The sequence below is a fragment of the Lutjanus erythropterus genome, chromosome 20 (genome assembly GCF_056507025.1).
Source record: "Lutjanus erythropterus isolate fLutEry1 chromosome 20, fLutEry1.hap2, whole genome shotgun sequence".
NCBI classification, from domain to species: Eukaryota; Metazoa; Chordata; class Actinopteri; order Lutjaniformes; family Lutjanidae; genus Lutjanus; species Lutjanus erythropterus.
This window is the reverse complement of record NC_139336.1, coordinates 7,072,564-7,086,434: the sequence shown is the minus strand read 5'-3', so window position 1 is coordinate 7,086,434 and position 13,871 is coordinate 7,072,564. Positions and strand designations below refer to the sequence as shown.

General features: G+C 40.2%; 1 protein-coding gene across 1 annotated transcript in view; it reads left to right on the top strand.

The window, feature by feature from the left end:
- The first annotated feature begins 1,122 nt into the window (after nt 1-1,122).
- Nucleotides 1,123-13,871, top strand: part of LOC146308122 (ephrin-A5b-like) — a 98,673-nt gene continuing 85,924 nt past the window's right edge. The window contains exon 1 of the mRNA XM_084745499.1: nt 1,123-2,047. Coding sequence (XP_084601625.1) covers nt 1,923-2,047 — 125 coding nt within the window. The 5' untranslated portion in view covers nt 1,123-1,922. The remainder of the gene's footprint in view (nt 2,048-13,871) is intronic.

Sequence of the window (13,871 nt, the reverse complement as noted above, 5' to 3'; positions counted from 1 at the left end):
GAATAAGACTAATATTTCCTTGTCCATGAGCATGATTTCTGCTTGAGTCACGTCTGATAGATTTTCATCAGATATGGTGGTTGTTTAAAGTGAAGATGCCAACTCCCATGATCCCATGCCACTTCACAACATCATCAAGCTGCATCTTTTGTTATTATTTTAATGATATTGTGCATGAAATCGTGTGAATGGTTGAAGTAATATTTAAGTTTTTTTCATAGTAATGTTTAGTCATGTAGTACACTGACTTCCTGCCTCATGTAGGCTGTGACATTATGACTTTTTCTCAACACAAGTTAATGATATAGCCGCTGAAGCTATGAGTTTTTGTAGCAGAATGTATTCACTTAAGCAGTGGGTCTTGCTTGTTTTTTCACTTACCAACTGATAAAAGAAGCAGGAGTCGCTGGATAAAGGTAAGATAACATTACAAGGGACACCAGATATGAGAGATGTAGTCCAGTGACTGGTCTAAACTGCGTCTCTGCTGACTTGCAAAACGACATTTTAAATTGACAAGCAACATGTGTGTAATTTGTGGCACAATTCAAACTGAATCAAAAAAATTCATTATATTTTTTCTGCAAAAGGCTCTTTTTCTTTTCTTTTCTGTTGAAAAGGAGCATGTTGAGCTCTGAACTAGCAACTAGCTAACAACGGCTAACGGGTAAGGCTTTTACCTTTAAGTAATTACAGATTTCTTTATCAACAAAATATATTTTTGTTCTTCTGTTTCTAGACATTTAAAAGTGAAAGTTTTTGCTAGTTTTTTTTTAAGGTGATGTACTTTAAAATTAATTTGAAAGTTTTTATGGGTTTATCAGTACTTGTGAATGCTGCTTATGACTGTTTTTATCCATTTAACCTCATCACAGCTTTTAACCTCAGGGTTGACCATTAATTTACTGTATTTTTAACTTGTCACACTAATATTTGTTTTAACGTGAGAAAACGAGCCTCAGAAGATTTAACAGTTCTGCAGAGACGAGCATTTTTTGCAGTGTGCCCCGGCGAGCACAGTAGGAGGGAGGAAGGGAGAGAGAGAGAGGGATTTGGAGGAGGAGGAGGAGGAGGAGGGGTGTGTGGAGGGTTTGGAGGAGGGGGAGGAGGGGGGTTGGTCCGGGAGAGCATGGCCGCAGGAGCCACAGCGCTGCTGACTTGGTTTGGTTCCTTTACGTTGATAACACGGCTGCTTCTCGCGACGCTCGTCAGGGGACATTTAACCCGGAGACTTTGTGCGTTTACGCGCGGCGGAGGACAGAGAGGTCTGATTTACTGACTGCGTGTGTTGCTGCTGCTGCTGCTGCTGCTGTTGTTGTTGTTGTTCGGCAGCAGGGCAGAAGGAGCGCTCGGGCAGCTGCAGCCGGAGCTCAAGCTGCGGGTTTGGGTCTTCTCTTTTTTTGGCGTCTTGGTGATTCACAACGAACGGGAGGAGAGCTCCCGAGCTGTGTTTCTGCTCTCTTTATCTTTGCATTGTGGAACATTTATTCTCAGTTTTCTATATTTTTTTTCCACTGCGCACGCAACCTTACCTCCTCTGTGGGAAATTCAATGCGAGTTGGAGAAACTGTTTGCAGCGCGGAGCGGAGTTGAGCCGGGAGGAAGATCCGTGGCTCAGGCACAAATATAGTGGATTTTCACCCTCTATTCGCTACTTTTTTAAGTAAAACTGTTTGTAATTGAAGCGAGTGAAGAGTGAGCTTTGGTGCAAAGTGACTGATCTGACTGTCAGAACGCAGACTGAACAAGAAGCCGCTGTTTTAAAAGACATTTACGCTTGAAACAACCGAGGAAGGAGCTACATCTGTGTGGGAATAAAAAACCCTGAAGTCATCACAACACTTCACCACCACATCCATCAGAATCTTACAACCTGAACCGGAGGAGGGACTGTTATCAGTTTGGCTTCATCATTCGCAAATATGCCGCAGGTGGAAATGCTCCTCTTCCTCATCCTCATCATTGGGATGTGTGTGTACGGCCAGGACCCGGCTTCCAAGGTGGTGTCAGACCGCTACGCCGTCTACTGGAACCGGACGAACCCCAGGTAAGAAGCCCGCTCTCCCCCGCCAACCCGCCTCTTTCTCCCGCAGGGACGCACCGGCACGCAGGGGCTCCCTCCGCGGACTTCACCCTTGACGTTGCCCGGGTGAAGCTGCGCTCCAACCGGGTTACATTAGTTTCGGGTGTGAAGTGACTGAGTGTACACTCTGAGCCCCATTTGATGCATCACAAGTGCTTAAAAGCAATGCAATTAGAGGAACGAACAAAACCTCACTTAATATATTTACAATTTAAAAATTAATCCACCATTACATCATTTTGCAACAATGTAATCATGATGTAACATTTTCTTTAATTACCACAAGTATGAGCTTCTCTCCGGCGCACACATGCATGATAAATTGATTGTTTATAGGCTCACACTTGACTACAACCTTTATTTTTTGTTGTCTTCATTGATGGATTGTTGCGCTGATTACAGTTTAATAATCCCCCATATCTGCATCATCTTTGTAATCAACTGCGCAGCATAAATCATCCCTGACAGAGCACCAACAACAAGGCATTTTCACAGAGCCTGTGCCCGCTATTACGCACCATTACGCGCTATTACGCACTAATGTTCGAGTGTTTGCTCCACGTTCAGGTCGAAAATGAAATACAGGAGAAGTATAAATGTGTTCGGCTGAGCTGCTGCGCTGAAATAATGCTGAGTCTCCAGTCTGCTGCTGCCGCCATCGATTAGAATTGACAGGATTGTTTCTGTGCCAAATGGAGACTCGTCCTTAGAGAGATTGAAATATTTGTGTGATTTATTATTCATCTGACTATCACAGTGACACTGATCTGCCCGTAAAGTGTGTTTAGTCCTTTTGGGTGATTAATAACCTGCAGCTGAAAAGTCATTTTTAGAAGTTTTCCGTTTCACATGGTCCTTCTAGTAAGTTTAAATACTAAAGTGACATTTCTGTGTGTGTCAGAGCACCTCCCTTGGTGACTCAGTACCTCACTCTTGGCACCAGAGCACACAGTGATATAATGAGTGTGTGTCACTTTGAATACTTTCACCTCGATCTGCTATTAGCAGGGTAAAGGTTTCCGCATGAGTCAAAAAAAAAAAAAAAATCAAATGTACATTATAACAAGAAACTGGTTTGTTGAGCTTCAGAGGAGCTGAACTGATGACATGTTAATGATACAAATGCAAATGTGGTGCTGCCTTCAAAGGCTGCTGGAGTTCCTGCTCTGTTAACTGACAGATATCTGCGTCTGATAACAGCTTTCTGTCCCAGGTTTTTTTTTTCTCTTTCTTGGCTTTCAAACAGTTCCCAGCTCTCGAAGTCTGGTTTCTTGGTTGCCATGCTCTCCTCCATCCAAGTGTCCCCCCCACCCACCCTCCCGGCCCACGCTGGGGCAGACAATAAGGGGGTACACAGGGGTATTTCAGCTGCGGCCAAGGCCCAGCGTGGCGCTCAGTCTTGTGAGAGATCCACACATGCTGAGGTCACACACTTGGTAGTAACCAGGCGAGCTGCGGGTTAAGCAGCACAGAGGAGACCGTTGTCAGGGTCAAAACCGGGGCAGTACTGCCGGCCGCGGGGGCCCGGTGACGGCCCCGTCACGGCACCCCGCCTGGGCTTTGTCTCTGCAGAATGGGGGCTAAATAAATGAGTAACTCTAAATGACTGTCTCCTTTTCTCATTCATGACTTTAATCTAAACCTGACCCGGGCTGTATAATGTAAGAGAGGGCCGCTCTCGAAGCCCGGGGGCCCCCTGACCCTCAGCAGAACCCCGACAGTATTCCATACAAGCTCGCTGGCCCCGGATCCCTGCTGTTTAATGTAACCATGCTCAGTATTGGAGCTCTGGGAACCTGCTGCGGTACAGTCCCAACTTCCAGATGAGCTTTCGTGCCCCCCTTTCCTGCCTCCTCTGCTGCATATTTGACCAAAGTGGGGAAAAATGGCATCCGGAGCAGCAGTCCATACTCAGCCATTCATGAAATCCCCTACAGGAGCTCTGGAATTGAAATGGGAAGTGAGTCGTGAAAAATGGAAATGCGATGACATTTTCATGTTTTTCTATTGTTTCAAAGGGGCCGAGAGGAGCCCCTGTTTTTTTTTTGTAATTTAGATAAACGTGTTTGCTGTACTTTCATCTCAGGGAAACATCTTCCCGGGCTGATGCTTGTTGCTGATTAGGCTCAGACGAGGAGGACTCTGAGCAGAGAGCGGAGGAGGGATTTACAGCCCCGAGGACGGTTCAGCTTCGCCTAGAGTTTGAAAAGCTCCCACAGTGACAGCGAGTAGCCGTGCTCGTATAAGCTACTTAATGAAATTAAATGAAACTCCAGTATCAGGGAGCCTTGTTAGGAAGAAACCGCCTAGACACAATTGATGTAATGACTCTTAGTTGTGTTTTTGGATGCCAGTTCCCCCCAAAAATGGCCTCAGATAGTTGTGCCATATCAGTCAAATGTACTTCAGTGGGTCAGTAAAATTGTTTGCATTGTTCGGTCTAGTCAGAGTCAGTCCATTAGACCGTGGATGTTACGCGTAAGCTGTGCACACAGCAAATGCAGGTCTGGAAAGTCTGGCAGTGCTCCTAATTTGGATATAATTCCCTGAAAATGTTGGGCTTTTTCAAAAGACTGTAAAGAGTATGTGGCAAAACAAGAATTCATTTTTTTTGCCTGATAAAAGTGGGCCTACTACAACTAATACCCCACTGTGGAAATACTATGTCAAGTATTATCAGGAACATTTTCCTTAAAATATCAAAAGTAAAAGTACTGATTGTGCAGTAAAATAGTCCCTGTCAGTGTTTTACTATTATATCTGATGTTTTTCCTGATGGTGCATTAATGTGTGTGTTGCATTTTACTGCTGTAGATGTTTAATGTTGAGCTAATTTGAACCACTTAATATACTGTTGGGTGGTTTAATCTACATAAATGCATCATAGATTATCATATATTTGTAGCGTTGCTGTCCTGTGAGTCGACTTTTCATGGTGTCAGAAAAACAGCCCTGTTTTCAGCTTTGTGATGATGTATTTTGCAGCTGATCCAAGAGGGTTTTAAAAGAGTTTGCTTAACTTAAAGGTAGAATACGCAGAATTTTGTCAGTTGCCCTTTGTAAATGCACCAGAAAGATGGTTGTTTGTTGAGTTTCATTACCAGGTAGTCAAATGCAGACGTTTTGGGTTGGCAGAGCGTCCCGAGCATAGCGAAACAAGAAGGTGCGTGCGGAGGACAGGTTCTTTGCAGATGCATACACTTCTAGTGGGTCGTGGGTGTGGACTGAGAGGGATTTTTTCCTCATATGAGTCCATGTGTTGTTTTTTTGGGGGGGGGGATCTTGCATATTTTGCCTTCAAGAAGTAGTAGATAGTAGATAATTTTCTCAACTCAGAAAGCAACACTTCTTCACTTTATCGAAATTCAAAATTGTCATATGTGGAGATACATGGTTTTCACTGGAGAGGAAAGGAATGAAAAACTGTGATCTGAAAAGTAACTAAAGCTGTCAGACAAATATAATGCAATAAAAAGCACAGTATTTGCTCGGAGATGTAAGGTCGCATATAATGAAAATACCTGCATTTGTACTTAAGTACAGTACTTGAGTAAATATACTTAGTTACATTCCACAACTGAGAATAATGAATAGTAAAGTGTAACAGCAGTATTACATTTCCCTACCCAAATTAAGGAATTCTGCATCTGGCAAAACACAAACTTTATGGTAACTTCTGTCATACTGTAGCCCCCGTCATATTGACAAAGTGCTGTCAGCAGGTTAATTAAGTTAACAAATTGTAACAAATACTTCATTAATAATTTCAAAACTCTTCATAGGTCAGAGTTTGTAGTAGTGTTAGTTAGATGGTAATGTATGCATATGCAAAGCATTCATAACTTATTAATTAATTATTATTAAACATTGATTACATGTTATAAACCCTATATGAAGTAAACCTTATTAGAACGTAAATACTGAGAAGTAGTTAGTAATATATAATATTATAATAATATTCTCTATCCTATAATATAATTAATAGCTTATATAAGATCCATTAATGACTGATGTATTGACGTTAATAAAGCAATTAGTTATGACTTATAAGCACTTTATAATGTAAGCCTTATTAGATGAGATTGATTAAAAGAATATATACATTGCTTCTCTTATCAATAGCGTTTAACATATGCTTTAACCATTAATAAAGTCATTAGTTACAACTTATAAACTATTTATAAAGTAAGCTTTAGTAGAATGTAAATGTTAAAAAGTAATTGTTAAATGCATTTTGGTACAAACACAATCCTTCTATAATGGTTTATTAAAGATTTATAGAGTGTTAACAACTGATGTATCGACCATTAATAAAGCCATTAGTTACAACTTAAAAACCCTTGCTATGTAAACCTTATTATATTAGTAAAAGAATCCAAATATTTGTCATTTATGTGTATCAGTAGTGTCAACACATGTATTAACCATTAATCAAGTCATTAGTCACAGTCTATAAAGCCTGTATAAAGCATGTTTCATTAAAAAGTGGCACCAGGACAAAAATATCCCAATGAAGACAAGAAATCAAACCCCAGAAAATAAAAGCTGCGGTGGAAAAGCTCATGTAAGAAAAATGAGCCACAGATGTTCCTTGTCAGCTCCGCCGTCTGTGTCGGTAACCAATGATGGAATAAAGTGTATGAGTGGGGTATTTACTGCTGCTCTGACAAGGAGCTATTAGTGAATTCCCTGCTCACCAGCTATTTAGCTGCTTCATTAAAACCCACCCGGGTCCATATGGTCCGCACGCAGGCGTTGCCGTGGCCCAAGGTGTTTATTTGTTGCTGATAGGTGGGATCAGCGGAGAATCAGGGCCGAGTTCCGTCCCTAATCTCCCAAGCTGTTTGTGTCTCAGACGCCATGGAAACTGATACCCCTCGTCATCAAAGAACCTCATTGGGTGGGACTAACGACCTGACAGCTGGGGAGAGAGGGATTCCAGCGTGCAGGGAGAGCACTGTCACCCCAGGGGTTTCCTTTAATCCCTGATAATGCCCATCCTAAGCTTTCCCCAGCAGATGCAACATATTTCTCCATAAGACAATCAAAGAATCGTCTCAGTGGCCTGTTTTATCTTTGATATAAGTGTGGTCATGACTTAAAAGACCCCTCTGATGCTCTTTTCCCTCTAAGTTTCAGGGCATACTTGCTTGTTTTTGGCCGGCATGGCAAAAGAACACACATTCTTTACTCAAGAAGAAGTCCAGATACTTATGTAAAAAAAAAAAAAAAAGACTGTGGCTAAAGTAGAAGTACTGATTCAACTGCTTTCATTCAAGTGAAAAAGTACAGGATCTGAAATGTACTCAAAGTATAAAAGTAAAAAGTGTCCCTCTGAAGGACATTTCTACCAGCTGTCCATGCAAAGCTCACTGAACCGCTGTCTCTGTCTTCTGGCCGTTTTGTTTGTTTACGTCCTTTACGTAGTTTTCGTCTTGTTGCATCTTGTTACATCTTTTTCGTCTTGTTATGTATTTTACGTAGTTTTTTTCTTGTTATGTTGCTTTCATCTTGTTAGATCTTTTATGTTGTTTTTGTCTTGTCATGCCTTTTACGACGCATTGTTTTCAACTTGTTCCTGTTTTTTTGATGTTTTCAGCTTTTTGTCTTGTTACATCTTTTTGTTTTATTACATATTGTTACATGGTTTTTGCCTTGTTTCATTTTTTTTATTGTTTTTGTCTAGTTACATCTTTTACGTCACTTTGGTCCTGCTATGTCTTTTTTGTTGTTTTTGTCTCAGTACAGCCTTTATGTTGTTTTAGATTTAATAGATCTTTTACGTTGTTTTGGTCCTGTTGCATCTTTTTCATTGTTTTGGTCTTGTTACGTCTGTTGTGCGTGATATACAGTGATGCATACACCAAGGAACTGTCTTTTCTATTTTTTACTGTCCCATCCATGCAAGTTGCAATCAGTCTTGATGTTGAGAAGGTTTAGCAATGATGCTAAATAAATCTAATCAATAATTCCCCTCAGATGCATTAAAAAGTAACAAGCTTGTATGGAAAATGTGAGGAGCATGAAATACAGATATTTGTGTTGAAATACAGCAAGTAAAAGTGAAGTAAAGTGCAGATTCCTGTAAGCTTACTTCAGTACAGTAACAAAGTATTTGTACTTTTGTAGTTACTTCCCCATCTGGCTTTTAGTTGAGGTAATACCTCAGAAATGGGAGAAAGCTCCTTGACATGACACTTGCACACATTTCTTCTCATAACAGAATGACCTCCGCTATTTGCTTTTCTTACACTGCTCTCTTTTTAATCTCCACTTAAAGAAACAATGCTCCATTTTTCACTTGGTGGCAAGCTGATGTTGTGATAGTTTCCCAGTGGCATTGTGAGTTGCCCCGTTTGCATTGTTCCCAGTGTTTACCCTTGCTTTCCCCTCTCAGCCTTTTCCCCGGCTCCCTGCCGCTCGGTTCCGCTTGGATTAAAAACGGACACAAAAAGGCAACCACGTCCAAATATTGACTGGGTCTCAGGACCGCAGCCCTCTCCCAGCACCGGCACAGAGTGCCTGAAAGGCCGCTATTGTTCCGCTCGTACTCAGCGGCCCATGGCCGGCTTTTAGCTGTGCAGAGAGACAGACCGAGAGAAGGAGGAGACGGGAGAGATGGCTGTGGAGAGTGTGCATAAGTTATCCGAGGTGGGGCAAGGGGGGGGGGATTATAACAGGAGGGACAACACAGTCGCAGGGGTGAGAGAAACTTCCGCACAAGAGGCCAGAGGCTACGACAGGAGGACAGTGTCCAGGCGGCGCTGCCCAGGGTGGGGTCAGAATCAGTGTTTCCACCCTGAGGAAGTGTCAATCTCAAAAGGCATCAAAGAGAGCTGAGTGAATGTGATTTCCTGCAGAGAGGCTTCAGAAACTATCAATAAACTGAGGATAAGAGGCTTCTTATCTGAGGTTTACCTTCCATTTTATTACAAAGTGCAGGAGCATTAAGCCTCCTCGCAGCACTTCAGGCTCTCAGTGCATGAAATGAAAGAGTGTCACATCACAGATAGGAAATCTCCCTTATTCACATTCTCATATCATCTAAGTTTCCTGCCTGTCTGTGTACTTTAATCAGTTGTATCTTACAGAACGATTTTACTAAGACTGAACCGTAAGGTCAATTAAGCTGTGAGTTTGGTATAGTAAAGCTTTGTGCAGAGGGGGACCAGTTGTCCTGTGGAGATTCCTCATGCTCTCTGTGACCCTGCCTGCAGAGAGAAGCTGCGCCTGCCCTCCCTCTACGCTGTGACTAATAAGGCGAGGCCCTCAGGCTGCCACGCCGTGATTGACAGGAACTAGTGACGAGGGCTTACTAATAAGTGTGGAGGCTTTATTGGTTTGCGGCAAGATTTCTCTCAAGTTCTGGCGCAGCAAATTCTGGCTTTCTTTCCTTTTGCTATTTTTATCTTTCGTCACAAGAAGTGTCATCTTAAAAAGTCTTTTATTGTCCATTTTTGAGTCATCAAATTATTGTTTTCCTAATATAAATGCAAAAAAATCATCCATCGTCATGTGGCATGTTTACTTAAACCACCATAAGTTTATTTCATGAGTTATCTAGACATCAGGGCCAGTACCTTGAGAATAAAGTAAATCACTGAACCCACATCAAGAAAAATCACACATGAATCTAGAAGTGAAAAAAGTGTGCAGTACGGTATCTTAAACCTGTCCATCACAAATCAGCTTGTTTCAAGACATTCCTAGAACTGAGGGTTAGTATCTTGAAAGAATGTGAATGTAGACATTCTGCTTAACATATGTGAACTAAAATCTGCCAGTGAAGCAAGATGGTGAATCTGCCCGTGCAGCGCAATAACTTCAATTTGTTTTGAATACAAATCAGCTTGAGTTTTCTAGAATTTAATGTCAGTATCTTGAGAATACGACAAATCACTGAACCCGAATGAAGAAAACACAAACATAACTCTAGAAAATACCCGTTAACATGCTTTAAATATGTAAAACAAAATTCTGGCCTGAAAAAGACAGAATAAGGTAATAAGGTAAGGTAATTGCAGCATTGGAATCTAGAAAAATAGCACTTGAATCTAGGAAATTCTTCTTATCCAAAGTTAAAAAACAGTTTCCATTATCAGTAAACTTGTTTCAAGAAATTTGTAGCACTTATTGTCAGTATTTTTGAAAAAATATGGCAGATAACAGCACCAGAATCAGGAAAAAATGACGCTTTAAATGTGAGAAGGAAGATAACTTCAACCAGGTTCCAGTAGATTTCAATCTGCTGCAAGAATTTCTTTGAATTGATTAGGTATCTTGCTGCACTAGAACAAAGAAAAATCACACTTGAAGCTAAAAACTTCAACTCAGCCAAAGTGAAAAGGTCTGGCAATGCAGCGTGGCAACTTAAACCTGTTTCTCAAATCAACCTGGTACAAGATCTTTGTACAACTGTCAGTATATTGACAGAGTATGGCAAATCACAGCATTAGAATCAGAGAAAAGCACACTTGGATGTAGGAATGATGCTTAAAATGTGTGAAAGAATTTGAGATTACGTCGACCAGATTCCAACAGAAGACATTGTTCCAATAATGTCCCAGAAGTGATTGTCAGTGTCTTGAAAGAAGACTAGAATCAAGAAAAACCACACTTGAATTTAGAAATTCAAGTACAATAACTGGAACCTGTTTAGAATACAAATCAACTAGTTTCAAGAGTTTTCTGGAACTGAATGTCCTCTTCTCATTTAATCCAGTTTCTGATACAAATCAAACTGACTTTTCTAGAACTGAGCAGAAGTAGTTACATTTCAGTACTGGAATACTTTCTTGATCTAGAAATACTTAAGAAAATATGTATTTATGATAATTTCAATCTGCTTTCATTACCACAATAAACTTATTTTAAGATTTTTTCAAGAATTAGAATACAGGAAGTTAACACTTGAAGCTAAAATTCACAAAACTTTCAGCCTGTTTCTGATAAATGTTACCTTATTTCAAGAGTTTTCCAAAAAGAAAAAAGCATCTTTATCTTGAAGGAAAACAGAATAAGTTAGAAAAACTGCAGAAAATATTTATGTGTGATGAGTTTAACCTGTTTCCAGTACAATAGTACACTTGTTCCAACATTTTCTTAGAAACAGGTTGAAATAATCTTTTCTACTGGCAGAATTTTTTTTCACAGAACCACAATTTCTACATTCAAGACAAATAAAATGTTTATGACTGAGCAGTAGATAAAAAAAAAAAAAAAAGACTTGATAGGATTCCTTGTGGTCCAGATGAGACAGTGTGTGAGTTTGGCATCCCGTGTTTGATATGCGCGACAGTCAATGGATTAGCGGGGGACTCCTCAGGCCTTAATCTCACAGTCTCACTCCGCTGCACAGAGGTTCACTTTTCTGCCGTTTTAATCTTGGTGGGGCTTTTTTTTGTGTATGCTGTTTAAATGTGAGTGGTGAAATGGCATCCCCTGTGTCTTTGTAGGCACCGGTGAGGGTATTAGCAAAGAGGCTCTAAGGGGCTTAAGAGGTCAGCCCTCCCTTTGTGTGGAGACACAAAACACTTCCTGTGGGACCCTTCACCCCTCTCTGTTCTTCCCTCAGAAAGCCAGGCCCTGCCTGACCATTCACATTAATCAGCCTTAGCTCCTAATGACTGCAGTAAAGCTCCTAAAAACTGCTTCCAAAAAGGTCCTAAAGAGCCACTAAGCTGCTAACAGACTGGGCAAGGCTGCCGCTGTTTGTAGGCCATCACACAGTATCAAAGATAGCGTGGTGGCTGCTTGGCCGTCCGAGCGTCCTTTTATAGCCTCCTCGACGCCGAGAAATAAAGAAACATGAGTTTTAGGAAGTTTGTGAAGAGTTGCTGTATAAGTTTACGTCCAAAAACAGTGAAAGTATGTCAGGGAACGCTGCAGCTTCTCATGTCATGTCATGGCAACAATTAACCCACTAATCGATGATAAATCGATTATTAATCTGCAGCTTTTTTAACAAAAAAATTGCTTTGAATCATTTTATAGGAAATAGAAGTCAAAATTCTCTTATTTCAGCTTCTCAAATATGAATATTTTCTGGTTTCTTTACCCCACTGACAGAAAACTCAATATCTTTGGGTTGTGGGCAACACAAGACATTTGAGGACATCATCTTGGGCTTTGGGAGACACTGATGGACATTTTTCTTCATTATCTGACATTTTATAAACCAAAAAACTAATCAATTAATATAATCAATACCGCTTTTTCATGTCTGATACCGAAATTGCAGCCATGAGTATCTGCTGATGCTGATACCAGTTCAGCACTGTTTTTTTTCCTCTTTTAAACAACCAAGCTGTTAATAACACTGTTAACATATAAATACTTGTTAATGGTTACACTTTGCTCAACTTAGCCATTTAAAAACATCACGCACAAAATGTGAAACTAATATTCTCCTCAGCCCACAATGCGACTCAATAATGCAATACTACTGCTTCTTTTTTAAAACTTCATACACAGCTGCGTTTTTGATTGGTCAGCACGATTCAAACATTTAAAATAAATTTCATCTTTGTTACTTAGGGCAGCAACCAGCTGATTAATCGGTCGATTATTTTCTCAATTAATTGATTATTAGCTGTCCGTAGAGCGTCAGAAAAAATTCTGATCAAAGTTCCCCAAAGCCTAAGATGACGTCCTCAAATGTCTTGTTTTGTCCACAACTCAAATATATTCAGTTTACTGTCATAGAGTGTCAAACTAATTGATTGATTATCAAAATAGATGACTAATAATCAGTTAATCGTTGCAGCTCTGGTGTTACAGTGACACTTGTCTCTTCACTGCACGTCACTCAAAGTTCAGCTCAGCAGTTTATGTGATAGTTTAGGTTAATTGATCGTATCAGATTAGATGGTCAGTATCAGACCAGTGTCGATAGTAAGTATCAGATGGACTCATCCCTGATGATTGTTTCAACTTCTATCCAACACCAGTCCACTTGTTTCCTTCTTGGGTATTCTACAATCATGATGCATTTTTCTTCATTTTAGTTGAACAGTTGATCTGTCATTTTTCATTTGAAAATTCATGAAATCAGTTGATTTGTTTTGGGTACAAGTTGGAATAAAGCTGCGACAGTGGTATGTTTTGTCTAGGGCTGGAGATCACTAATTATTTTCATTGCCGATTGATATGTCGTTTATTTTCTACATTAATCGATAGTTGTTTAGTTTGTCAGAAAATGGTGAAAAATGACGATCTGTGTTCCCCAAAGCCCAAGATGACGTCCTCAAATGTCTTATTTTGTCCACAACTCAAAAATATTCAGTTTACTATCATAAAAGAGTAAAGACACCAGAAAATATTCACATTTGAAAAGCTGAAAGTTAGTTTTGCCTTTCTTTAAAAAACCAATTAATCAATCAATCAATTATCAGAATATTTGGTGATTAGTTTATTAAGCAATTAATAATTGATTAATCATTGCAGCTCTAGCATTTTTCCTCTAGATTTTCAGGAGTCACTGTAAACAAAAGGACTTTACAATGAGGAGATTTTTGCAGTGTATAAGCAAAAAAGTACATTTATACTCAACTCTTCAAAGTAGTCAAGAATAAAAGATGAGGTGATTGAAGAGGACTGAGTGAAAACTGAGACAGCAGTGCTTTGTCTCTTGCTTGGATTACTTTGAAGTGGACACTTCTCTTGTTGTGGTTATTAAGATGAATTCTGTCTTTCTCAGAAGGTGGTTTGGACTTGTCAGCCATGATGTCAGTAGTTTTATCACGTGACGTTATCCTGACAGGGAAGGCCTCCTTGTCTCTTCTGGTTT